The 24,911-nt window shown below is 42.4% G+C and overlaps 2 protein-coding genes across 2 annotated transcripts in view; both read left to right on the top strand.

Moving 5' to 3' along the window:
• Positions 1 to 4,270, top strand: part of LOC308320920 (potassium channel subfamily K member 2-like) — a gene marked incomplete at its 3' end in the record, with an annotated part of 8,715 nt that extends 4,445 nt beyond the window's left edge. The window contains exons 5-7 of the mRNA XM_080771663.1: positions 224 to 410; positions 2,653 to 2,792; positions 4,004 to 4,270. Of these exons, the coding sequence (XP_080627789.1) occupies positions 224 to 410; positions 2,653 to 2,792; positions 4,004 to 4,270 (594 nt within the window). The remainder of the gene's footprint in view (positions 1 to 223; positions 411 to 2,652; positions 2,793 to 4,003) is intronic.
• A 10,401-nt stretch (positions 4,271 to 14,671) lies between these two features.
• On the top strand, positions 14,672 to 20,428 carry setd9 (SET domain containing 9). Its single transcript, XM_080786802.1, has 7 exons — positions 14,672 to 14,809; positions 16,099 to 16,280; positions 16,760 to 16,906; positions 17,017 to 17,140; positions 17,976 to 18,094; positions 18,831 to 18,936; positions 20,011 to 20,428. The coding sequence occupies exons 1-7, from the start codon at positions 14,724 to 14,726 to the stop codon at positions 20,096 to 20,098; spliced, it is 852 nt and encodes a 283-aa protein (XP_080642928.1). The 5' UTR covers positions 14,672 to 14,723; the 3' UTR covers positions 20,099 to 20,428.
• The last annotated feature ends 4,483 nt before the right edge of the window (positions 20,429 to 24,911 follow it).

The raw sequence follows: 24,911 nt of genomic DNA, 5'->3' as shown, positions 1-24,911 counted from the left end.
CCCCAGCATTGAGACATCAGCCAGACTAAGATTCTCTGTCCCCAGCATTGGGACATCAGCCAGACTATAAAATTCTCTGTCTCTGTCCCCAGCATTGGGACATCAGCCAGACTATAAGATTCTCTGTCTCTGTCCCCAGCATTGGGACATCAGCCAGACTAAGATTCTCTGTCCCCAGCATTGGGACATCAGCCAGACTAAGATTCTCTGTCTCTGTCCCCAGCATTGGGACATCAGCCAGACTAAGATTCGCGTCATCTCCACGCTGCTGTTCGTGTTGTTCGGCTGCCTGCTGTTTGTGGCCCTGCCGGCGGCCATCTTTAAACACATCGAGCGCTGGACGGCGCTGGAGTCCCTGTACTTTGTGGTCGTAACGCTCACCACCATCGGCTTCGGAGACTTCGTCGCAGGTATACTGTATAAATGTAATGGCATGTCCACCAACACACGCACACGCGGACACATACACGTACATGTACTGTACATATTCACACGTTCACACACACACAAACAGACAAACATGCATTCAGCATTTTAACCACTTAAATCCCCTATGGTTGAGCAGGGTCCCTCAGAGGGCTCTGGTTTAATTTGTGTTTTCTGTAATTGTGAGGAAAGCTTTCGGTGAAAATAGCCGATCTGCAAGCTCACGTACACCGCATCGCAACGCGGCTATTTTCTGTGAAAACAATGCGGATTATGTGGTTAACGCCCTGAGCGGCAAGGACGGAGTTCTCCGTTCAATCAATTATAGTAACGCCCAGACGGAGATTGATAAAAAAAAGGACAGAGACAGCGAGACCGAAAATCTTGAAACGTGAATAACTCTTGATCTAAATCATTCCGTCCAATTCTAAGCAAAGATGATGTGTTAGACGGCCCACCGCGGTCCCGTCGCTAGTCGCGTTAGAATTAATCATACCTCCTGTCGTTGTCGTTGGCCTCGGGAGTGTTTTGGCTACAACAAGCTACTTCAGCCACATCCGGGATAGCATCCGGTCCGTCGCTAAATGTGCCCCGCTGCTACAAATCGCTGGGCGCTCCGATTTAATGGATAAAATAAGTTCCATCTCATTAGACTCATTTTTATTTAAATTAATTAAATGAATTAATTCCCCCTCCAAAATATATATATTCGTCATTGAATGAATATTTAATGAACGCAATCAGAATGTTGTGAGCGCATGTTACCAATCAGAATGTTGTGAGCACATGTTATGTTACCAACCAGAACCTGTGTGAGGGAATAGCAAGGCTGAGCCAGAAAAGTAATAGCAGCCAGGAGAGTGAGACTATAGCGGGACACAGCCAAAGACATCAAAGAGCTGCCAGCCAGCAAATTGGTGCTGTGGGAACCGACACGCGTTGGTCACGAGGACGTCCCACACTAACATACAGTACATGGATGTAGGCCTACTCAAGAAAGCACCAACGAGCTGGCAAGATGTACAGTATGGAGAAACGGGATGACTGGAAGGGACGATGGACGGCTCGTCCGACTGAGGACAACCTAGAGAGATTGAACTAACGTACAGTATATTCATGGAATAGACGCTTTTCAAGCACCTGGCCAAAAAAACTTAAATAAATCTTTAAAAAGTAGCTCATGCGCAAGCTCGAAACGTGCTGCAAAGCCACGTGTTTTGAGCTTGTATAGATCTGCTATACTTTTGATACTTTTGAATTTGAATCCCGAAAAGTAAAAGCTTTGGACATACACGTATACAGTATGAGGTTCCCAATCCCATCCGACAGAGACGATATGTTTTTTACAGCGGTGCATCCAACCTACAGCAGTGGTTCTCAACCAGTGGTCCGGGGACCACCAGTGGTCCTTTAGGGCGTTCCAGGTGGTCCCCAGCTAAATGATGGAGAGTTGGTAACCAAGGAACAAGGAAGTGATGTGGCTCGCTCTGGTGGCGCAAAGCGTAGCTACTTTAGTGAATTTAATAGTTTTATTAGGTTAATATTGCTATATGTTTGTAACCGTTTTAGAAAAGCAATAAGCCAGCCAGTCAGCCTTAGTCAGCCAGTCAGCCATTTTATGCTCTCAAGAGTTAAATTATTGTTACAAATCTGCATTACTCAATTTACAAGAAGTCTACATATTAGAGAATATAGTATAATTGCTATGTTGATCAAGGTTTGCCTGTTATCCCTCCTGCGGGCACCACGTCGATACATCATGGGAGTGTAGGGCCAAAATCTTTTCCAACGATAACAAAATATGTCTTGGGTCTGAGAGGCAAAATCTCATCAAACGGTGCATGGTCTGTGGCTCAAATGACAAATCAAAACTAGGCCGTGAAATGAAAAGGGTCTAGATAGGCTTCAGAGATGAGAGACGGCTCAAACAATATCACGAGAAGAAGATAGCCCCCCAGAACTCAATTAATGTCCCTCTGCACAAGCTCACAAGGTGATGCAAGCTATTTTCATCAAATGTTTGCCTACTATGACATGCTCAGTCAGAACAGGGACACTTAAGCTTGGTTAAATGTTCACCCCAGCTTGACCAATATTCCTCCCAACAAAAAACGCATCAACAACAACAGCCGTAAAATCCAGAAATGTCGCATCTGGTTCCATCCATTCCGACTAGTTATTATTAGTTATCTCTAAACCTCTGTCTGTTTGTGTGTTTACCTCCAGGTGGCTCAGAGATAGAATATCTGGACTACTACAAACCTCTGGTGTGGTTCTGGATTCTGGTGGGTCTGGCCTACTTTGCTGCAATCCTCAGCATGATAGGGGATTGGCTGAGAGTTATCTCGAAGAGAACTAAAGAAGAGGTAACGTGTCTGTCTGTCTGTCTGTCTGTCTGTCTACATGTCTGTCTGTCTGTCTGTCTGTTACCTTCGTGTCCCCATGTTCACTTTTAACCTCTGGTTAACTTCATTCCAATGATAAAAATATGTTGTATAATCTAATTAAATGTCCTCCATTCAAACTGATCGATCAAATCTCAGACTGTTACTGTGAACTTGTGAGAGAGAGAGAGACAAAGGAGGACAGAGAGGCACAGAGTATGCCATTGGTTCTCAAAGTGGGGTCCTTGGGGGGGGGGTCCTCCAGCAAAATGTGTTGATCTAGCATCACTATAATTCTAAGCACTTTAACAATGATTTATACTTTGGCTATTCAAAAATAGCAGATATACAAGCGCATAGTGTGTCACTTCGTGCTGTGCTATGAGCTTTTAAATCTGCGATTTAAAAAGAATCATGAACATTCGTGCAGATATTTGCAAATATTTGTTACAGTCAGATTGAAAAAGGAGTGCTCGTTTATTTCCAGTTCACCACCCGCAGAGGGCGGGACCATGACCATGCGGCGGTGTTGACGTCAGAGGTACAGAGACTAGGGCTGACTGGCTGGCTTATTGCTTTTCTAAAACGGTTACAAACATATAGCAATATTAACCTAATAAAACTATGAAATTCACTAAAGTAGCTACGCTTTGCGCCACCAGAGCGAGCCACATCACTTCCTTGTTTTGCTCGGCAAGTAGCCTATGTGACGGGAGAATAGCGCTTGATGTCTTTACGGGGCTGCCTGGAGCCACACATTCACAGTCGTATGAGCTGGGCGGTGCTTACACGCCCGCACGGCATGCGTTTGTAAAGCAATCAAGCGTTCCCCTTCCCCAGTACAGAGATGGAGAATCAGCTGCGAATGATATAAAGTGATTTAAGGTGTGGGTTATCGGTGAAATTTACACCGGTCACGTGACGGTATAACCAGCCAATCAGAATAAAGTATTGGGACTATACCCGTTCAGCATGTGTCCAAAGTGCGGCCCGCGGGTTCAAAATGGAATAGAATTGTTTATATCCGAACGTATAGGTCTACATTATGTAGTTGGCCCCTTGGGTAGTATTTTTCTAATATGGCCCCCTTTGGAAAAAAGTTTAGACCCCTTGGTTTAGATGAACTATACTAGTAGTAGTATCCATTCATCCATTCCATTCCATCCCGGTTCGTTCGTTCGTTCCCGTTGCAGGTCGGCGAGATCCGCGCCCACGCGGCCGAGTGGTCCGCCAACGTCTCGGCCGAGTTCAAGGAGACGCGGCGGCGGGTGAGCATCGAGATCTACGACAAGTTCCAGCGGGCGGCGTCCATCAAGCGCAAGCTCTCCACCGACCTGGGCCTGGGCCCCGGCGCCGAGCTGTCCCTGCCGCGGAGGAACGTGTCCATCAACTTCACCGACGAGCGAGGGGGCGGCCTCGGCCTGACGGACAGAGAGGTGGGCCTGATGAGCGGGTCCTGAGAGAGGAGGAGGAGGAGGATGTCTTTATGGAATACAAGAAGACTCACCACCGTTTCTGTTTTCCTCCCAGAATTTTCCCCAGTGAGGGGTTGGTGGGAGAGGCTGGACAGCAGACGGCTGGATTTTGAATTTCTTTAAAGGGGGTGTCAGTGATTTCAGTCAAAAACCCTTAGGTTTCGTTTTTGCCTTGGGACACAAGCTTTCATCCAATCAGGATAAGAGAACAAAAACGAAACCTAAGGTTTTTTGACCCCCAGGGGTTAACTGGGGACAGGGAGGAACTCCTTATATGGTCAGCACACTCTATAGTAGGGAGGATTATCACAACAAAACAAAAAAATAAGTGATATTTGAATTAAGTGAAATCACTGACTCTACCTTTAACTATAAACTTTCATGACAGCAGAACAGCCTATTAAAGTACAAATATAATTTATGAAAAGCTACTACAGTGAAGTCTGTTCACAGAAGTTGTTGTAGGATATGTGGGGATTATCTGACGAGGTACCATTTGAGGGGGCAAAACCTTACATTATACTAAATAATACTAAATTGTTTATAGGGTCAATATAAGTAATATAATATAGCCTTCCCACAGGAGTATCTTTTTATATTTTTCCAAAAAGAATACAAACAGCCTATTACAAAGTTATCCCCCTCACTGGGGAAAATTCCGGGAGGAAAAAACGGGCACGCACCGGGGTGAGTCTTCTTGTTACCTCTTTATGCTATAGTTTTCAGGGTCTCTCTTTTTTTTTTGCCAGCGGGCCGGCCGGGGCGACAAACTAAATTAAACACAGGCACTATATGATGCAATCATTCATAGCAACGGTGCTGAGAGAGAGAGAGAGAAAGAGAGAGAGAGATATAGATATAGAGCATTTGAGTGTGTTTTATGCGCTGATCCCTGCAGAGTCAGTCTTGGAAAAAATGCTGAATTAATTAACTGAATGTCCATGTTGACATGTTATTCTGTAGTGTCTAAACGTCTAATATGACGCTGTGGTGTTTATATATTGTATACTACTACAGCCTCATTCATAGTCTGGATTTTCGGTGGTGAGGTGACCACCACCGCTCCGGTGGTGAGGTGACCACCACCGCTCCGGTGGTGAGGTGACCACCGGAGCTGAAATAACGTTGAGTAAAAACAGAGAGAAGGGCTGGAGCGGTGGCGGCGGTGGTTTGCTCTTCACCGCGGCTCGTGACGTCATGTTGTAGTTCGGTGGTCACCCCCACCACCGAAAATCCAGACTATGAATGAAGGCCTATTCATAGTCTGGATTTTCGGTGGTGAGGTGACCATTGGGCACCGCTGGTGTCGAAATAGAAACGGTAAAGGATATTGCCGAAATCGGAAAGTGACGCCTGGGGACAGAGTTGGGAGTGCAAATGTGTGGCCTGAGACTAGCTCTGGTGCTATTAGTAACCCTGACTCACCCTAGACTAGCTCTGGTGCTATAGTAACCCTGACTCACCCTAGACTAGCTCTGGTGCTATAGTGACCCTGACTCACACAGGGAGAACTTACAAGGATTTCTTCGATTGTTGCTGAAATGCAAACTGTGATGTCTACAGTATATGGAACTCTACACAGTATGTGTTCATGTGTGCTCAGTGTTGCTCGACCTTCTAAGATGGGAAGAAGGTGGAATATAAACTGACCTGCAGCTCTATCACAGCTCCAACACTCGTATATGAAGGCATTCATTCTACAATATGTTCATTTAAAACTAGCCAGAGCCAGAGTCTAACAAAAACGAAAAGAACATGCCAAAAAAGTGACCAATAGATTGTCTACTTTTACTATATATTTTTTAAATGTTTGCCTTAAAGTCACTTTTTGAAAATAGTTTATCCACTTGTGAGCTTGCAGATCGGATATTTTCCAAAAAAAAATCACACTCGTGTGAAGTGAGGGGTGCCTGGTAATGTTTGTTTAAAGTGATCTAACAAACATTCAAAGTCCATATTAGACTTGGGTGTACCATATGACGTAATAAAGTGCTCTAAAAACATTTAAAGTCCATAGACTTGGGTGTACCATAAACGTAATAAAGTGCTCTAAAATCATTCAAAGTCCATATTAGACTTGGGTGTACCATATGACGTAATAAAGTGCTCTAAAAACATTTAAAGTCCATAGACTTGGGTGTACCATATGACGTAATAAAGTGCTCTAAAAACATTCAAAGTCCATAGACTTGGGTGTACCATATGACGTAATAAAGTGCTCTAAAAACATTTAAAGTCCATAGACTTAACAAACATTCAAAGTCCATAGACTTGGCTGCCATATGAAGTTATTTCAAAAGCCAGTCAGTCATTGGAGGGGCTAGCGAGCCTCAAAAACTAGAATGTGGTCATCACACCTACGTCGTTTCCGACCGATATGCCCTTATATGGAGATCTCTCTATCTATCAGTCCTTATCATGCCCATTATTATGGAGACACATTGAGGTTAGACAACACACTCCATATTTGGCCGTGGCTGCATTGGGAACTCCTAATATGGTCATGGCTGAGTCATAGTGACATGAGCGCGATGATGTGGTCCACTCGCACGCCCGCCGGCCCACATTAGCCAATTTTAACATAGTTGACGGTGACCAAATCTTCTCTTATGAGGGTCCCTGGCACAAAATAAACATGTCAATTTGAGGGTTATCTTGACATGAAAATGTTGGAGAACCACTGCATTATTAGAAAAAATAATGTCCTGTTGTGTAAAAGGAAAGAATAGTTAACAATGACTGTAAAACTGTGATCCTGGTGCTAGCCAATGGTACTTTTTTTTTTTTAATTAATTCAATTTAGAACCCACAGATATGTTGGGGATTTCTGATACTTACAGACAGACGCCAGTCCGGACACCCCGTCCATGACGGGCTTCATACGCGCCTCCTCAGGAGACTTGGCTATAGTGATTTTACCTTTTAACAAAGATACAGCCAAATTAAACACAAAAAAAACAAGCAATACACACACGCGCACACACACACACACACACACACACACTCGCTCATCACAAACAGCCAGGGTTCTCGCCCACGCGTGCACGCCTGCCTTTGAAAATGCACTTTTGACTTAACAGCCTTTGAACGTAACATGCTAGCTAAGGACGACCAAAGATATAAGCATTCCATCCCTTAAAGGCGTTTAATTTGTTGTCCTCTGGCCACTGCTAATTACAACTTCTTACACGTTTTAGCACAACGCTTTGTCTTTTTTTTTTTTACTCTCTGAGAGGAGCCGACCCCTTATATTATGCTATGATGTTAATAACACGATACCACTCGCTCATACACTTCACACTTCACACACACACATGTACATTATAATACACTAACCCGACTCCTGTACGAAAACCAAAATACACCTTTCACAAGCAGCAGGTATTAACTATATAGGCATATTATAGCAGCAGGATATCCTGCCCAGCATGGCATTTGAATACTCGGTGGTGCGCCCTGCTTGACAAGGTGCTCCTGCGAACACAATTGGCCATCTTTGAAGGTGGGACGCGGGGTGCATATACCTTAGGGACTCTGACAGGTTGATCTGTGGGCCTTTACAGCAGGGAGAGGAACTGTTAGATAATAGCTCTGTGTTCCTCCACATGCATTTTACATCCTCGCGGTGAAACTCCTCACTGTCAGGTAAAAGGAAGTGACTGCTGGTGACATCATGTGTATTCTTCTGACTATACACATATATACGTCCTGGAATGAGCCAATAGGGGAAGGGGATCAACGTCATGTGATTCTTTATTTGACCCCGGAAAAAACGCGGTATTATGGATCCCACCGCAGTTCTATTATAGGAAAGCCCCGCTGTGATTGGCCAGTAGTCGTTGTGATTGACAGTTCTCGTTTTTGCGACCAGTCATTAGTCCTACAACTAGGCCTACAACCTATCTCAAACCCTCACCCTAAACCTAACCTCCCACGGGGGCAGCACACCTAAACCTAACCTTAACCCATGTCTAACCAATGACTAGTCTAAACTAAGTATGCACCCCCCCTAAACCTATAACCCGAACGGCCTAACCTCAGTAAAACCAAACCATGGTGGGATTCATAATCACGCCGGAAAAAACGTGTCTCAAAAGAATAAGATTTAGAATATTTGTCGGTCCTGTACGTGCTGTGACAAAAAAATCAACCATCCCTGCCCTGATTCTCTCCTCCAAAACATGGCCAACTGTGTTTCTAGATTTCAAAACATGGCCAACTGTGTTCTTATAGATTTCAAAACATGGCCAACTGTGTTCTTATAGATTTCGGGGGCAAGTCAGATTGCACCACGGTGGATTCGAACCCCTTAGACTCTGTGGTGGTCAAGTACTTTACCCTTGTGCTGCCAAAAAAAACCAAATTAATTTCATTGATTAAACCTGTGTTTGCCTGCTATTATGGATGCCATGAAAAATAAGGTTTCAATACAAAATGCCTAATACAGCTCTGTTAAACAATTGCTGCCATAATAAAGTGTATAGGCCCAAGCTGCAATGCTCTGTATTGTATCTGCATATGTCCACTATACTACAGGTTGCTGAAATGGATTAAAACACAAAAACAAAAAAAAACAGTATAGGTTCAGATAATGAGACATGAAAATGCAATAATTGATTGTACTAATGATGTAGGCTATATACTGAAAACATATTTGGAATTCAGGAGAAAGATTCTTTCAGAGTTCGGTTTAAGAGTTGTCGGACAGCTCTATACAACATAGAGGTGTTTTGGATTATAGCATGACATTATTAAATCATTTTTTTTTAACATCAGACAGTTTTTGGCAATGCGCTAACATATCACTAGATCTGTCGTCGGGTGGAAACCTCATTATGTCCAAAACTTACTTACTTTGTTTTTTTTACTTTTCAGGATTCAAATTTAAAACAATATCCGATCTACAAGCTCAAAGCTTGTGGATCTGCTACTTTTCATGCTTTTGTGTGTACTATATGGTGCTAATTTATAAAAGAAAAAGAACACACACACACACACACACACACACACTTAGAAAATGCAGATAAGAGGTTTCTGCCAACAGCGACGATATAGTGAAGTACTAACATGGTACAGTATTAACATATTCCCTAGTATCGGTGGTTCTCAGAGAGGGGTCCAGGGAGTTCCATGCAGGGGGTCCCCAGATCAATTATGTAATATATATATAGTATCACAATCAGTTTAACCACTATTTAACCCTATTTTCTTTTTACTTTGGCTATTCGGAAATAGCCGATCTACAAGCTTGTGGGTTTATACCACGCGGGCGTCCGTGAAGCCGTGCGATTTGTTGTGAGCTTGTAGATGGGCTATTTATGGAAATCTTCTCTTATGGGAGCCCATGGCATAAAACATTTTCAAACTAATGTAGTCAAAGGACAAATATGCGTCAATTTGGACATGCAAGTTATTGAGAACCACTGATCTACAAGGCACAGTAACATGGCACAGTATTAACATAGAAGGGAAATGTCAATAGTATAGTTTGGACTGTCTTTGCCTTCTCTTTCTCTCTCTCTCTCTCTCTCTCTCTCTCTCTCTCGTCTGTATGTTACAGTACCTGGGACCTACTATTACTAATTATACGATATTACACAACAATCTTTTATTGCAGTGTTAAATATGAAGTCGTTATTAAAGGTGGTGTAAGTGAGATTGCAAGTATTTGTTCAGTAACAGTCTCGATCTCCACCTCTCTTAATAAACGGGAAACACATTACAAATACATTTCCAGGTCAGGATACCAATTTCATCCAATCAGGAGAAAGAACCCATCTATTAGCTTTGTTCCAGTTACATTGTTGTCTGCCCCCGTCCCCCCCTTCACTTGTTTATCCTGTATGAGTTTTCTTTCCCAATTGGATGGAATTGTTATCCCAACGTGAAAACGTAGCCTATTTTCTTTGTTTATTACGAGCCGAAACACCTGTTACTGAATAAACGCTCAATTAAACACTTACTTTAACACAAGAATATCACTTGCAGTACTTTTAAATATATGACTGATATAGTTTCTGCTAATGTGCAAGACGTGTCAATATAGCTTTCATGACCTTAATTATGAAGTTGTGTATTTTTGTGTTTGATGACCACAGTACAGCTATGTACAGGAACACAATGTAATAATAATAATGTCTGTAAAATGAATAGAAACGCAAATTGAATTGATTTTTATACTGAATATCTAATTACTTGAAAATATACTATATATATTGTTCTGTTGTCTTATTATTAGTGTGCCTGCTGGAAGCAAGCACACTCATGTTCACTCACTTTTCACTCACAATTTTCGGGGATAGTCTTTCAAACTTTCACCAAAAAAAGACAAAATGTTCCATTAACCTTTTGAAATGAAACATTTAAAGATGATAAAGAATGACAAAACAAAATACATCCAGAGTTTTTTTAGAAAGGTGTGGAATAAAATAAGATAATACTGAAATTATTATGATTATGAAATTCCACGAGGTCCCTAAAACTCACACATGACATAATTGACTTTTGGGAAACCCAAACAGGTCCCTGTCTACGCGTTGTCGCTCCACTGGCCTTGACAAAGGTTGCTTAGATAGTGTTGCTGGGTAGAGAATGGGCCAGTTCATGCATACAGCGGAGGTCTGAGCACGCGCACGCACACACACACACACACACACACACACACACACACACACACACACACACACACACACACACACACACAGGTACAGTATTCACACGGGACACAGACTCTCACACGCACACTGCTAGACATGACAGAATCTCACATTTGGTGGCGTGGGTGCCAATGATAACAGAGCTCGGTGGGCCCATCTCCTCATTTCCCGTGTCTCCGGACAGAGTTGCTTCTGGCACGGCCGTGGCTTCCGCTCATACTGGAGCTCTGTGCAGCCACGGGACCCTGTTCCCACACACCAGTGTGTCCCCGCTGCCCTTCCACACGCGCACGCGCGCACACACACACACACACACACACACACACACACACAGTTATTTGAAATGACAGACAGACAGCGTCTGTCTCAGACAGACACCAGTATGACTGGGCACTAACTAGGAAGAGTGGGCCCTAGGGAAATGTGGAAGAGTGGGCACTTTATTTACAACCCGTATAGTTTCAGCTCAGGCCGACACATCAAACACTGTGTTGTTTCACATTCAGTGGCCTGTGAGACTGCATTCCTACATGTGTGGCTGGCTGTCACACAATCGCCTGGGTCTCCGAGGCTATAGTAGTCTGCACACATGACACACTGTAGTATCCTGTAACTGCTTTGTTACTTGGAATGGTAAGTGATATTTAAGAGAAAGGCAAAACATCCATACACTTTGTTTCTATATAGCTCCACAAGAGACTTAATTTATTAAGGCAAACATGCAACGTTTTGAGCTTTTGACCCTGAGGGCTGTATTTTGTGTGTCTTAAGTACCAGGTCTTATTCCCTAACTTGAGTAAACTAAAGACCTGGAGGCGTGATCAATGCCATTTGGCTATTCTGAGTGGCCAAAGAGCATTGATCACGCCTCCAGGTCTTTAGTTTACTCAAGTTAGGGAATAAGACCTGGTACTTAAGACATGCAAAATACAGCCCTTAGTCTTATAGGTCTTCATCATAGGCAGGGGGAAAAAAGATTTTCCCTGATAACTACCTAGACTATAGGGTCGAAACGTGGTTTAGACTGGATGATAAAAAACTTGAATACATGAGAAAAAGTTATGGTCCCTCGATCCTGTTTGTTTTTAGGTTTGCCGCAGTCGCTATACGAGTTGGAATAAAAGATGGATATACCAAACAAACTAGAAGTAGGCTACTTGAAGGGCTTTTATTGGGTAGGCCCTAAAATTATGATGCAGGGAATTATTTTTGGGTAATTCTGATTCCGGTTTGGCGGTTCCGGAATCCGGCCTGTCGGGCCTGATGACTACAACAAGCAAAGATTTTTTAATATACTGAAGATGATCATTCCAGTTGGAGCCACTAGAGGCGAAATGGTACATTAATCTGCCTGGTCAGCAATCTTTTTCAGGGTTTATGAACCGATTGGGAGCGGATGATATCGTTACACAATGGTCATGTTAATAGTCATTGTTTTGTAGTCATCAGGCCGGAAACCCTCAATCTGGAACTTTCCTTTCCCTTCAAACCGGAGGAATAATTAATTCCCTATAAAAGTTGCAGGCTACGAGAGAATGAGTCGTACGTTTCTATTGGGAAGGTATTATCATTCCGGTTTGAAGGAAAAGGAAGTTCCAGATAGAGGTTCCTGATGACTATACAAAGGCCGTCGGGATCGGGAGTCGAACCCGCGCCACGCCGTTAGGCTGGGTGCCCAGACGGTTGAGCTAACCGGCGGGGCCTGAACAAAGCTTCTGCACCATTCTTTAGCCCTATGGTCACTGAACTTAAATCCTGGACCCAATCATCACAAAGCACACAATATTTTCAAGATGTTCATACTAATACAAATCAAGACAAAAACTACTTTCCCAAATCTTGCGAGATTTCAGATGTCAGGATAAACTGACATTATAGTAGCCTAAGTGAATGGACTTGGACATATTCATAATTAAATAAAATGTGTGTTCCAAATGCTCAATATTGTAATTGTCCATATAACTGTCTTGGTTGATGGGGTCTCACTGATTTGGGAATAATTTTGCCATCTGTTATTTCTCCATCAGTGTGCAAGTGCAATGGCGTTCACATTCACAATAAGGTCATTCACAACACCTTTTTCTATATAAAGACACGTTTGATTGACTATGTCACAATGCCTAAACTTTGTGCAGCAGTAGACTGTAATAATAATAAATCTGTCAGTGGAGAAGCAAACCACGCCTATACTTAAGAGACCATTTGTAGGACTTGTGTAACATTTCATCTTTATGGTGGCTCCAACCTAACCTGACGCTGCCAGATCCAAAAAGCTAGCGTCAGGTTAGCTCCAACCGGGATTGATTACGGTATTCAGTAGCCTATATTAAAAATCTTTGATATATGGTCAATCAATGCCCTATGCCTCCTAGGCCAGTCAAAGATTTGGCGCAAAATAAATTGCAATAGTACTCGTTCAAGGTGTTTTTCTGATCCTTAGGGTCACGCAAATAACATATTAAAAATTGACCGATTGAAAAATGTTGGATCATGGTAAATTCAGGGGTTGAAAGTTCACCCCTATATAGTTTGACACGTCACATGTTACTTAAAGCATAATAAAAATTTGATTTTCTTTTTTGCCTTATAGGTTTTTTATGGTACCTGTTACGACTGGGGTCATATTCTGTGATGGGATTTTGGGTCCTGGAAGGAAGCGGTGTGCGTGTGCAAACGCTCCAGATGTAGATGACACCGTGAGCAGGGGTGTGACTGGGAACGGATGCAGAACAGTTGGCCAGCCATCCATTGGAGGGGAGACTTCCGGCCAGCCATCGATTGGAGGGGCGACTTAAGGGCAGCCAACGATTGGTGGGGAGCATTCCCACAGCCATGCAGAGTGGCTAATGATGTTGGCTGATGAGTGCAGCACGCGCGGGGACAGACCTGTCCTCCTCAGCTCCCAACCGGCCACCGCCCGTCTTTTGTTATGTTATCAGTTAATATGATTTAGTTTGCTTTGCTGCCTGCTTTGAGTTAAGTGAATTCTGAGTTCTGTTGCCTTTAAGTTCTGTTTATGTTAAGCTCTTGTATTATATTTTGTTTTCGTTATAGGTAAGATAATATTTTGGTTTAGCTCTTTTGATTTATTTCAACATTCCATATCAGTTGCCTTGAAACCCTTTACTTTTGATTTTACTTTATGAAACTCACTTGAAACTTAACTTATACCTATTTTGTTAATAAATATATATTTGCCTTCACACCCTTAACCCTTTGTTTGAGTGGTTGCTTGGGAGTTGGGGAAGGCGGGAGTGTCATATTTCCATGCTGTGTATCAGGCCCCTAAACTGGTGCATAACAGTACCGTAACTTCCAACCCCTGAATTGACCATGATCCAAAAACATTCTCCAAAAAAGGATCATAAAAAACTTGAACGATTACTATTGCAATTTACGCCCCTTTTTAGCTTAGATTGACCAGTGGTGTAATGCAAGTTTACTTTACTTTACTACTAAGCTTTGAGGTATTTGTACAGAGCCAACATTTTTACTTTTACTCCACTACAATTATTTTAAAACTTTAGTTACTAGTTCATTTTGATTAGAAAACTCCCACAACTCCCTTTCCAATCCTCCCCAGTCCCCATCCACCCACCAGTAGTAATACTTTTACCTAGAGTAAAACATTTGAGTACTTTTTCCACCACTGGCAGTACCTAACACCAACAGTGGGAGGCAGCAATACGCCCAACGTGCGTTCAGTCTGCCGGAGATTTAAAAGACAAAGAAGAAAGGCCTGGAAATGCTACTTGTATTTTGTATTAAGCTAGCTGCTAACTATGTTGAAAAGACTTGTAAACAAATGGAAGAGTTACAGACACAGATTTGTACCCTGGATGATGTTTAACCTCAGCAACAACGAGAGGTGTTTGTGGGTTGTTTTTTTTTGACACTTTTTTACAGCTTCAAGCTGGGGGGACGCCTAGAGGAGAGGGTCCTTGGAGAGTTTGTAGCTTTTAGATCGGTCTAGACTCTAGACTCTCGTAGATGTATATATTTTTAATCGATTCTGACATTTTCAATCTACGAGACTTGAGAGTGCTTCATTACCCATGGTAGTGAGAGCGAAATCCCCTGCCTAGTCCGTAGTGCTCTGAACATGTACAAATGACAGACTCTCGTAGATGTATTTATCGATTCTATCATCACTCTTAAGTCTTCATTACTCATGGGGTTTCAATTTTTTGCTCGCGGGCGGCGGACCTATAATTGCTTAACATGATGTACATATGCAAAATCTAAGGCGCTTACGTTGCTGCCCCACTTCTCAGCTTGACTTGCGATCTGCGTTTGAAACCCGTAGATGCGTTGTTTTCAATAAAAAAGGTGTTTTGATCTACTCTGTCTCGGAATCTGGCATCCATCTTGGATTTCCCTCCATTGTAAATGCGCAACAGCGCCCCTAGCGGCCAATGTTCTGTTGCGCATGCGCATTTACAGTGGAGGGAGTAAAATGCCAGATTCCGAGACAGAGTGGAAATTGGAAAATATCAGAATCGACTTTTTTGATTGATTGAAATATGAAATATGTATTAACAGTTTGCAGAATATACAGTACATTTCAAGCACAAACTCAATACAAAGACTGTTAACTGAGAGTGGACGACCCAATTAAGCATTACACTTGTTTACAACAGGGTCCACCTTGTTCAATTCATAAAAGAAATCGATAAAATACATCTAGTCTAGGCTAGATCAGCTCCATTTGTGAAAAGAGCAAACCAAGTACAGATGTGAAAGGTTACTCGTATTGAGGATTTACTGTACATTAATCCAACATCAATCTGAGAACCCATCGTCAAAAGATAAAGGAAAACAGCGCCCTCTTTTCCTTGAATCTGACGGCGTCAGATTCGAGACAATCTCGAGAGACTAATCCAACACTGACGATATATATAGTGCTGTCAAACAAGTCCGTGAATCTATCCGTGAAATCTATGGAAAAGGTTTAATCTAAGATGAAGCAGGGCACACATTGTATTCAATTGTGTTGCAGTCTATAGAATCTAGACTGCAACACAATTTAATACAATGTGTACAGTGGGGCTCCTCAGCTGCTTCATCTTTCTCGAGTCTCGGCTGATGGGTCCTTGGCCTGACAGAGTTGAAGACCACTGGTTTATACCGGTGTTTGTTGCTTGTTGTTTGTTGCAGAACTCTTCGCCAGGTGCCGGACCACGCCAAAGACAAGTTGGTCCCTGACGAGGAGGTGTTGGACAGCCTGCTGCTGCTCGCCAGAGCTCTGCTCCACAAACACGTGGCCGAGCTCCCCTCACAAACCAGGACATATTTCCTCACATATTGCACTGAGAAGATTCACGAAGGCATTTATAAAGGTTACTTTCAGTCCTATATATTGGTGTTCCATAATATGTGCAGAATATGAATTGGAGTTATGAAGTTAAGATCCAATAAGGATACAGTATTACACAGCACAAACAATATATATGCCTATATAGGTAAAAAAAAAAACAATAATGTATTCCATTAATTCTGTTATTAAAGATAGGGTAGGTGATTTTCTTTGGTTAAAATAAGTGTTAAATAGCTCTATATTCTGATAGTAGGCTACTCGTTGCTATAGTGTTTGTTCAGTGACAGGAGTCTCAATGTCTCCCCAGCTCTTTTTAACCATGTTCAGGTTGGACCATTCGGATACCAATTGTATGGATAGATAACTTAGTCAGCATTCAGATTAAACAAGTGAAAGTTGAAGTCATGACACAAAGAAATGAGCAGACAAAATTGGAACTTGTCTTCAGAAAAATGTAATTCTGACGTTGATATGTCCTGTTATATGTGTTTTGTGCAATAGATGGACCAGTAACGGAATGTGATATCATGTTTAAAACGTTGGGCTTCTGTATTGAGAAAAGGCCTAGTTCCTTGCCGTCTGCTGGAGCTGGAGTCTTCGTTACCAAAGGTTTGGTCCCTAAGGGAACCACAGTCGCCATGTATCCAGGTAAAACATTATAGATTTCACAACTCTTAATGAGCCACACTTTGACATCCTCTCTCTTCCAAAACATCAATTTAAAATCATCCCTAATGTTCTTAAATCTTCTCTCAAAGGCACTATCTATCAAGCTTACGAGCCTATTTTTATCCAGTCCATCAGGAACCCGTTTGTGTTCCGCTGTATCGACGGCATCTTCATAGATGGAAATGACAAGGGCATCTCCAAGATAGTTTACAGGTGAGAAACACTGGCTGCTGAGGAATGACAGTATACACAGAACAAGACTTCATTGGATGGAGTTTTCATCCATTATGCAAGGGATAATTGTTGGTGGTGAGCCGGTCAATGTTGAGAAATGAAGTGAACCCTGACAGGATGAAAAGACCCTGACGCATTAGCATCCCGAAGGGGTTTATTTCTCAACAATAACCGCATCGCTACTAAATATATTGACCTAAAAGCAACAACAAAGGTTTAATTGAAAATGACATGAAAATTAAAGTATTACATTAATTTATGCCAGGTCACGGTGCGTCCAGTGCAGCGTGTCGCCAACAGGAAGTGTTGATCAAATAGATAGAATACAAATTTGGTTACTGCATTGTCTGTTTCTTGTATTCAATGGTTTTCAAAAAATATTGACAGCAATGTTCGGCTGCCATGTTGGGTATGGCAAAAGTCTAAGCAGCGCAGCAGGTGGCGCTCTTAAGGCCTATTCGTAGTCCAGTTTTCGGTGAAGAGGTGACCACCGAAAACGTACAACATGACGTCACGCCGCGGTGGTCACCGCTCACACAACACATCTGTTTTCACCCAGCGGTCATTATCGAGAAGTATCACGCGTCTGAATTCAGTGATTGACCAATTAGAATCAACCATTCAACCAAGCCGTGTAATAAACAATTCAATTATCGTGCTTCTCATTTAACGAGGCTTATATCTCCCTGCCCTCCACAGAGGAGTATTGCTTTTGTCACTATTAGTCTGCTTGATCTTTTGTTTGCAACTTTGGGAGAGACATATTAGCTGGTCCCTAGATTGATTGAACCACTTAAACTCTTATGTGTTCCAGGTCATGTAGCGGGAGGGACCGGATCGGACCTTTTCAGTTATGCGACAGCAGCTGGTTGACACCTGGTCCTATTAAGAACCCACTGGCCATGGGTCAATATGTGAATAACTGCTCCAATGGTATGTTCTATTCCGGTGTTGATTTCGTCGACTAATATACCATGACAAAAGAATGTTCGTCGACTACCTTTTTTTCCACTGACGAAAAGTAAAAAACTAAAGCTATGATGACTAAAGTTATTGACATACTGTACACGGTGAATGTAAACAGATTTGTAAATCGTCAATGTCATTTCCTTGAGCGGTACACTTCCGCCAAAACCCTGCTACAAGCCAAATTCCAGCAATGCACTCTACAGCGTATATATCTTGCCCAGCGTGGCAAACGGGGCCTACCAATTGCCGCTATTGGCCACCGACTCGTTTTGCTGGGGTGCATTTCGTCTTCCACGAGAGGATCGAGGCCCCTCCGATGCCAGGCACTCCCTGTTCCGTTCTTCTCAAGTCACTTGTACTGGTTTCTCACAGTACTATCACACCCACATAAAGATGACAATTAACTTGTGCTCATGTACTGTAGGAAAGGGAAATAGTAGTGCAACAGGGTTATGTGTAAGGACTATGACATGATATAAACAGGATTAAAGTTTAAAGGCCTATTTCATTATTATAATTGCACAGATATCTGACTACGTTTGCGGTTTATTTATAGTTTTCTTGTTGAGACGTGTAAATACATTGTGTTGATGAATCCTTCTTGTATTGTAGCTTTATACTGTTCCTGACCGCTGCTCAGTATTCAATACAATATTAGTACAATACAATAATAATCATCTGTATTGTGTCTTTATTGTAGAGTGGTCTGCTAATGTGTGCTATCAGGAGTTTGATGTGCCTTATTCATTTCCTGTGGAACTCCGCCAGTATCTACCTAATGTCAACTACACACATGAAGTCCAGAGGTAACCAATTAACAAACACACACGCTGCGGCATTCATCATTGTCCGATGGCTATCGTGTTAAACATATAATTTATTTTCAGTAGTTTAATTCAGACTATGTGCAGATGTATTGTACAGTTGCAGATCATACCCATAATCAACATCAACGTAATCTTTTGTTTAAACAATGTTAATTAGAAGTTTTAACTTTGTTCACGATCTGTGAATTGGTGTAGGGCAGGCTAGTAAGTTGTGGCAGGTTAAAGGCAGTCAGTTAGCTACACCAGTGGTTCTCAAAGTAGGGTCCGGGGATCCCAAGGGTTCCTTCTAGGCCTAGGCCCTAGGGGATAGCATCACAATCATTTTCTAACCACTACTACCCATTTATATGTTGTCTATTCAAACATAGCAGATCTACAAACTCACAGCTTGTATAAATGATACGTAGCTCTAATGTTTAATGATGGTGTTTGATTGTGCCGAGCAGGGACAAAAATGTAGCAGAGCCGAACGCCAAGATGAAATAATATATGCACACTTGTATTCTCATTCTATAATAAATATGGGTTAAATCTATTCGTGAGTTAACTGCTACTGAACTGCTATTTTCTTCTGTTCTGGGGGACCCTGGCACAAAACATTTTCAGATGGGGGTCTGTGAAATACATATTTGTGGGGGTCCTTGACATGAGAAGATTTACAGGGTCACTTTGCCCCTTTTGCAACCAGATCTTATTTTAATGATGTTTGGGGGACAAGAAACACGTTCCTGGGGGTTTTTATGTGTGTAATACGTGTTTTTAGATATTTTAGTATTTCAAAGTGCCAGTGATGTCATGGACAACACTGGTCTCACTTCCTTCCTGGACTACATGTTGTCTCAGTAAGACAGCCCTCTCCCTCTCCCCATGGTGGGGTGAGTGTCACAGACACTTTGAAATACTAAAAATATCTAAAAACACAAATTACCCACATAAAAAACTACAGGAAAGTGTTTCTTGTCTCCCAAACATTAAAATAAGCCCTCGCACAGGGCTAAGAACTCACATTGACACCAACATAACATTATTTCTTCATTTATGTCTTTAATACAGGCCTTTGAGGTGTGTCGTTCTCATTTCTCTGAGGGACATCAGGGCAGGAGAAGAACTATTTTCTAACTATTACACCATCGTGCACTAATCGCCCTGCAGACCATGATGCCATTTGGACTGTTTATAATTACATCTTACCACTTGCTGCTGCTTCTAGACTTTGGCAGATTCTTTGTTCAAGGACGAGACAATGTCTAGACTCTAAATCATCCATCCAGAACATCAGTTCAGTTCTAAAAGATCTTTTGTTGCTGTATTCATAAAACGTCAAATTACTTGGATGGATTATTCATGATTTATCTTTTTAATTTATTGTGGCACTCATTTCCAACCTTATTTTCATATAAACCCTGTCCGTCCGTGTCTCCGTGAGCAGCTAATCTCCAGCACCGTTGGCCCGATGGACGTGAAACTGTGCATGCCATGTACACTCCCTGGATGCCAGAGCAGAATTTGACATGGGTCTGTTATAGAGCCACCAGGTGGCATATTTTTAGATGTTACTCCTATAGATTTTGTCCAAACATCACGCAAATTGGTACACACAGTATCACAGTATCTCCATAATCATATTGTCACCTTAAAATGAATGGCCTAAGGAGGAAACCTTTTTTTTGTTTTAAGTCAGCTCCTCATGACTCCTGGCGACCTCTGGTAAAAGTCCTATTTGAAAAGGATCATACCCCTTTTAGTAAAATGACTACGAATGTTCCCGATCCGATCCCGATACCACCATTTCTGTTACCGAATACGGTCTGTGTGTACCTCAGTGATGATTTGATTGGCTGAGCACGGGATGTATGATGATAAGAGCACCACTCACTTCACATGAGTGTGATTTCTTTATATTTGCGAATTCAGTGAGCACTTACTATGAGACCTAGCAGATCATGTCTGTGCGTGCGTGCGTGTGTCCCCCCTTTGTGCCCATATATGGAGCTACGTCCAAATATGGAGTGTGTTGCATCAATCATGTCTGTGTGTCTGTGTGTCTGTCTGTCTGTCCCGCTTTTGTGCCCATATATGGAGCTGAGTGATTACGTCACCATGACTCAGCCATAACCATATAAGGAGTCCCAAAAGCAGCTATACGTCCAAAACCCAAATATGTACGAGCTGCGTTCGCTTCCCGCGTTTGCGCGTCTTACTGGTAATACTGTAGTCAAATTGTTCTAAACGTTTTTGGTGAAATGATTAAGATATATCTTCCCCCCCCCCCCCCCCCCTCTAAAGGAGACTTCACCACTTTTCAATCTATCTTCATATAATTGGTCCTCACTGATGTTCATGATAAAATAGCACCATTTTCTTCTACTCAGTCTGTGTCTCATAGGAGGGCTGTGGGCAGTTCAGAAACCCGTCCACCAGTGACATCATCGATGGTGAATCCAAGCCAATATAAACTGCAGGCTTTCTATACCTGAAAAGTTGCAATGCGAAAATGGAAGCCATCGTTCTCACAATAATAAAAATCTCAATATTATTATTTATTTTAAAATAAATCTTGTTTTAAAATGTGCCTAATGATGATGTCACTGGTGGACGGTTTCTGAGGTGTCCACAGACCGAGTAAAAATAAATTGTGGTATTTTATCTTGAACATGACAAATTATATGAAGATAGGTTGAAATGTGGTGAAGTGGTCTGTCCTTTAAGTAAAAAAATAAAATAAAGTTTTAACTTCAAACCCGAGCCCAACCAGTGTTTTTCTTTTTTTTTGTTGATGTAACACAACTCAAGAACTAAAGCAGGCAGAACCTGGCGTCATGTGGGAAAATTAATGTTCTGGGTTATATTGGCCTGTTTAAATAAATGTGAATTTATTTGAAATGTAAATTGCACTGTGAGCTATAATAATCTATGAGCTATTAAACAAAGGATAATTAATGTGTTATATTGACCTTATAAAGTTATCCATGGGTACATTGAGTAGGAATAATCTCTACATTAAATAACAATAAATTACAATAACAATAAATATCTTAAGCTCTTTCTTTAACCCTCTAAAATGAAAGTAATTTAAGGCAGTGAGTGGGAAAACAGAACGTATAGTCAGTAGTCACCAGGTCCAGTGTCACTCACCAGTTGTGTTTGTTCGAACGGAAATAAAAACCTGGGTACCAAGGCTATCTGTTAATTTCACTGTACATTTCCCCATTTCTTACCTTTTTAGTTATATATATATATATATATATATATATATATATATATCCTCTGACTATGCTCGTCACAATGACCAAGCCAGTTAGATCCATCCATACATGGTTCCAACACATCTATCTGACATCAGCACCAGGTCGGCTAGGGCCAAATATAGGGATTGTCATACTAGACATGTCATATAGCCCAACGTCCTAGTCGGATATCCCCATATATGGGGAATAAATATATATATATATATATATATACATATACACACTTACACTATTATGATTCTTTTTTACGGGCCAAAGCCGCAAACCATCGCGTGGTGCGACTCGATCTTCAACAGCTGCCTGTTTCTAGTAACTGCAGCACAGCCAGCACTGATTGCGGGGCCAGCGTGCCTGTCACTCAAGACGACCGTGGCCATGCCTCCGTAGCAAGCAGGCATGGTTACCATGGCTTTTTTGTTGATTGTTTAATTCGGCCTATAAAAGCCCGTTCAACAATTAAGTTAACAAAGTAGCCCGGCAGATTGAAAGCCACGCGTCCACTCACTGTTACGTTATGGTCACTCTAAGCTCATCAAGGCAAACTGACAAACGAAATCCTTTCCAAATGGGAAGCAGCAACAGCACAGCCACTGTTCCTCCTGGCTCCAGTAGTGAGGAGACCAGCGACATGCTGTACGAGAGGCTCCTCCTCGTACAAAAAGAGATCTTTAAAGAGATCATGGATGAAGAGAGGAAGAACGCAGAGATCGTGACCATCAGAATGATAAAGACCATTACAGACATGGAAGGAGAGAGGAAGATGAGAGAGGCCCAGCTCCTGAAAATGGAGAGGAGGTTGGAGGAAGAGGAGAAGACGAGAGTGTCCCTCATCTTCCAGCAGCAACAGAACATGGAAAGGAGGTTGGAGGAAATGGAGGAGAGACAGAAAGCGGCCAGCCGACGGATTGCAGACCTCGAGCAGCAGATACGGAAGAAGAGGAATCGGCGGGCGGAGGGGGGACTCAAAATGACCAGAGAGGCTTTGAGTGAAAAGACGACCTCAACGGGTCAGAGAAAACTCCTCCAGATCAAAAAAAAGGAGACCCCAACTGGTCATACACAACTCCACATGATCAGAGACAATCTACACCAGCTGATCAGTGAAAAGGAGGAGATTCGGACTCCGACAGCTCAACTCCAGATGATCAGAGACAATCTGCACCAGCTGATCAGTGAAAAGCAGATCCCCCCGACTGGTCATACACAATTCCAAATGGTCAGAGACAATCTGCACCAGCTGCTGATCAGTGAAAAGCAGATCCCCCCGACTGGTCATACACAATTCCAAATGGTCAGAGACAATCTGCACCAGCTGCTGATCAGTGAAGAGGAGGAGACTCCGACAACAACTCGACTCCAAATGATCAGAGACAAAGGTTCGCCGCAGAGCAGCTGGGAGACGACGTTGAGGACATACGTATGATATCTATGAACAAAACAATGTGGTGAAGACGGCAGAGAAGAACACGATTGGACCTCGAAAGGACGGATGATCATTCAAGATTGACTTGCAGGACGACGATCCGAAAGTTCTTCCACCTTTGTGCCAGCCCAGCTCTCTTCAGAGAGACCTTGGTGGAGAGCGAGAGACCCTGCACCCCTGTGCAAGAAATAATCTCGGCTGCCAAGTAATGAAGGCAGTGGACGACGTAGGGTTTTAATGAAAACCTATGTGAAATTCCACTGTGAACATTAAGAGAATCAATCATACTAACAGAGTGAGCTGACTTGTATGCATGTCTTGTATGACACAATAATGAGATGAATGGGGAATGTGATTTAACCCATTCTGACCGGGAACCTATTTTGGTGTTCAGCATCATGTTATGCTTTAGCTATTGAAAAACAGCAGATCTACAAGCTCATAGCGCGCCACCGAGTGGCGCGCTACGAGCTTGTAGGTCTGCTATTTTTGAAAAATCGAAGAACGACTGACATTTTTTAGAATCTGATCTCAGGTCAGAATGGGTTCATCAGACCAGTGTGTGTCCGCAGTGGAAACCTCGTATGAATCTGATCTCAGGTCAGAATGGGTTAAGAACATCATTCCAATGAGGCAGACATAATAATATCCATGTCCTCCTGGTCAATACATCTGTTGTTTATAATAGCACTTTTATATTGGGATAAATCAACGTTTACTTTGATACACGTCAATTTTATTATCGCATTCTTGCAATTGTTGCATTAACAAATAAGTTAAATAATTATGACTTGTGCTTTGCATTCATTTCTTATTGATATTTTCCCCAATGTATCTAAAAGTGAGTAATGTTTGTAAAGTAACCTAAGGGCCGATTCATACTCCTATTTTAGAGCCGAATAAAAGTCGGTTCGGCTCTGTAGAGCCTTCAATGTGACGTCATTTGAGGTTCGGGGGGGGGGGGGGGGGGGGGGGGGGGGGGGGGGGGGGGTACCGTCCTAAAGTCGTCTCTTCGGAGCTACTGAACATTTCTGACGAGCCGAAATCATTTCGGCACTACAGCGCCGAAGCAGCGGTAAAATAGGAGTATGAATCGGCCCTAACCCAGATCGTCTTCCAGGGGTCCAGACATCTGCAATTTAAGTGCAAACTTCTTAGTAAGACTTCCAAGCATCATTACATTACGTCACCACTTGAGGGTATCTGGGGAACTGTATTGCAACCACTAAGATTGCAACCCAAAACGCTACAGATTTCTTCATAAACACAATACGTCTCTGAAA

Source organism: Protomyctophum bolini (genome assembly GCF_963924005.1).
Source record: "Protomyctophum bolini genome assembly, chromosome: 1".
Lineage (NCBI taxonomy): Eukaryota > Metazoa > Chordata > Actinopteri > Myctophiformes > Myctophidae > Protomyctophum > Protomyctophum bolini.
This window is presented reverse-complemented; position numbering and strand designations above follow the sequence as displayed.

What these genes read in the sequence shown, in the direction of transcription:
- setd9 (XM_080786802.1), top strand. Translation starts at nt 14,724, where the DNA reads ATGTTGAAAAGACTTGTAAACAAATGGAAGAGTTACAGACACAGATTT. An exon ending in CACAGTCGCCATGTATCCAG is followed by an intron (nt 16,907 to 17,016) that starts GTAAAACATTAT and finishes CTTCTCTCAAAG; the next exon opens with GCACTATCTATCAAGCTTAC. An exon ending in TACACACATGAAGTCCAGAG is followed by an intron (nt 18,937 to 20,010) that starts GTAACCAATTAA and finishes TCTTTAATACAG; the next exon opens with GCCTTTGAGGTGTGTCGTTC.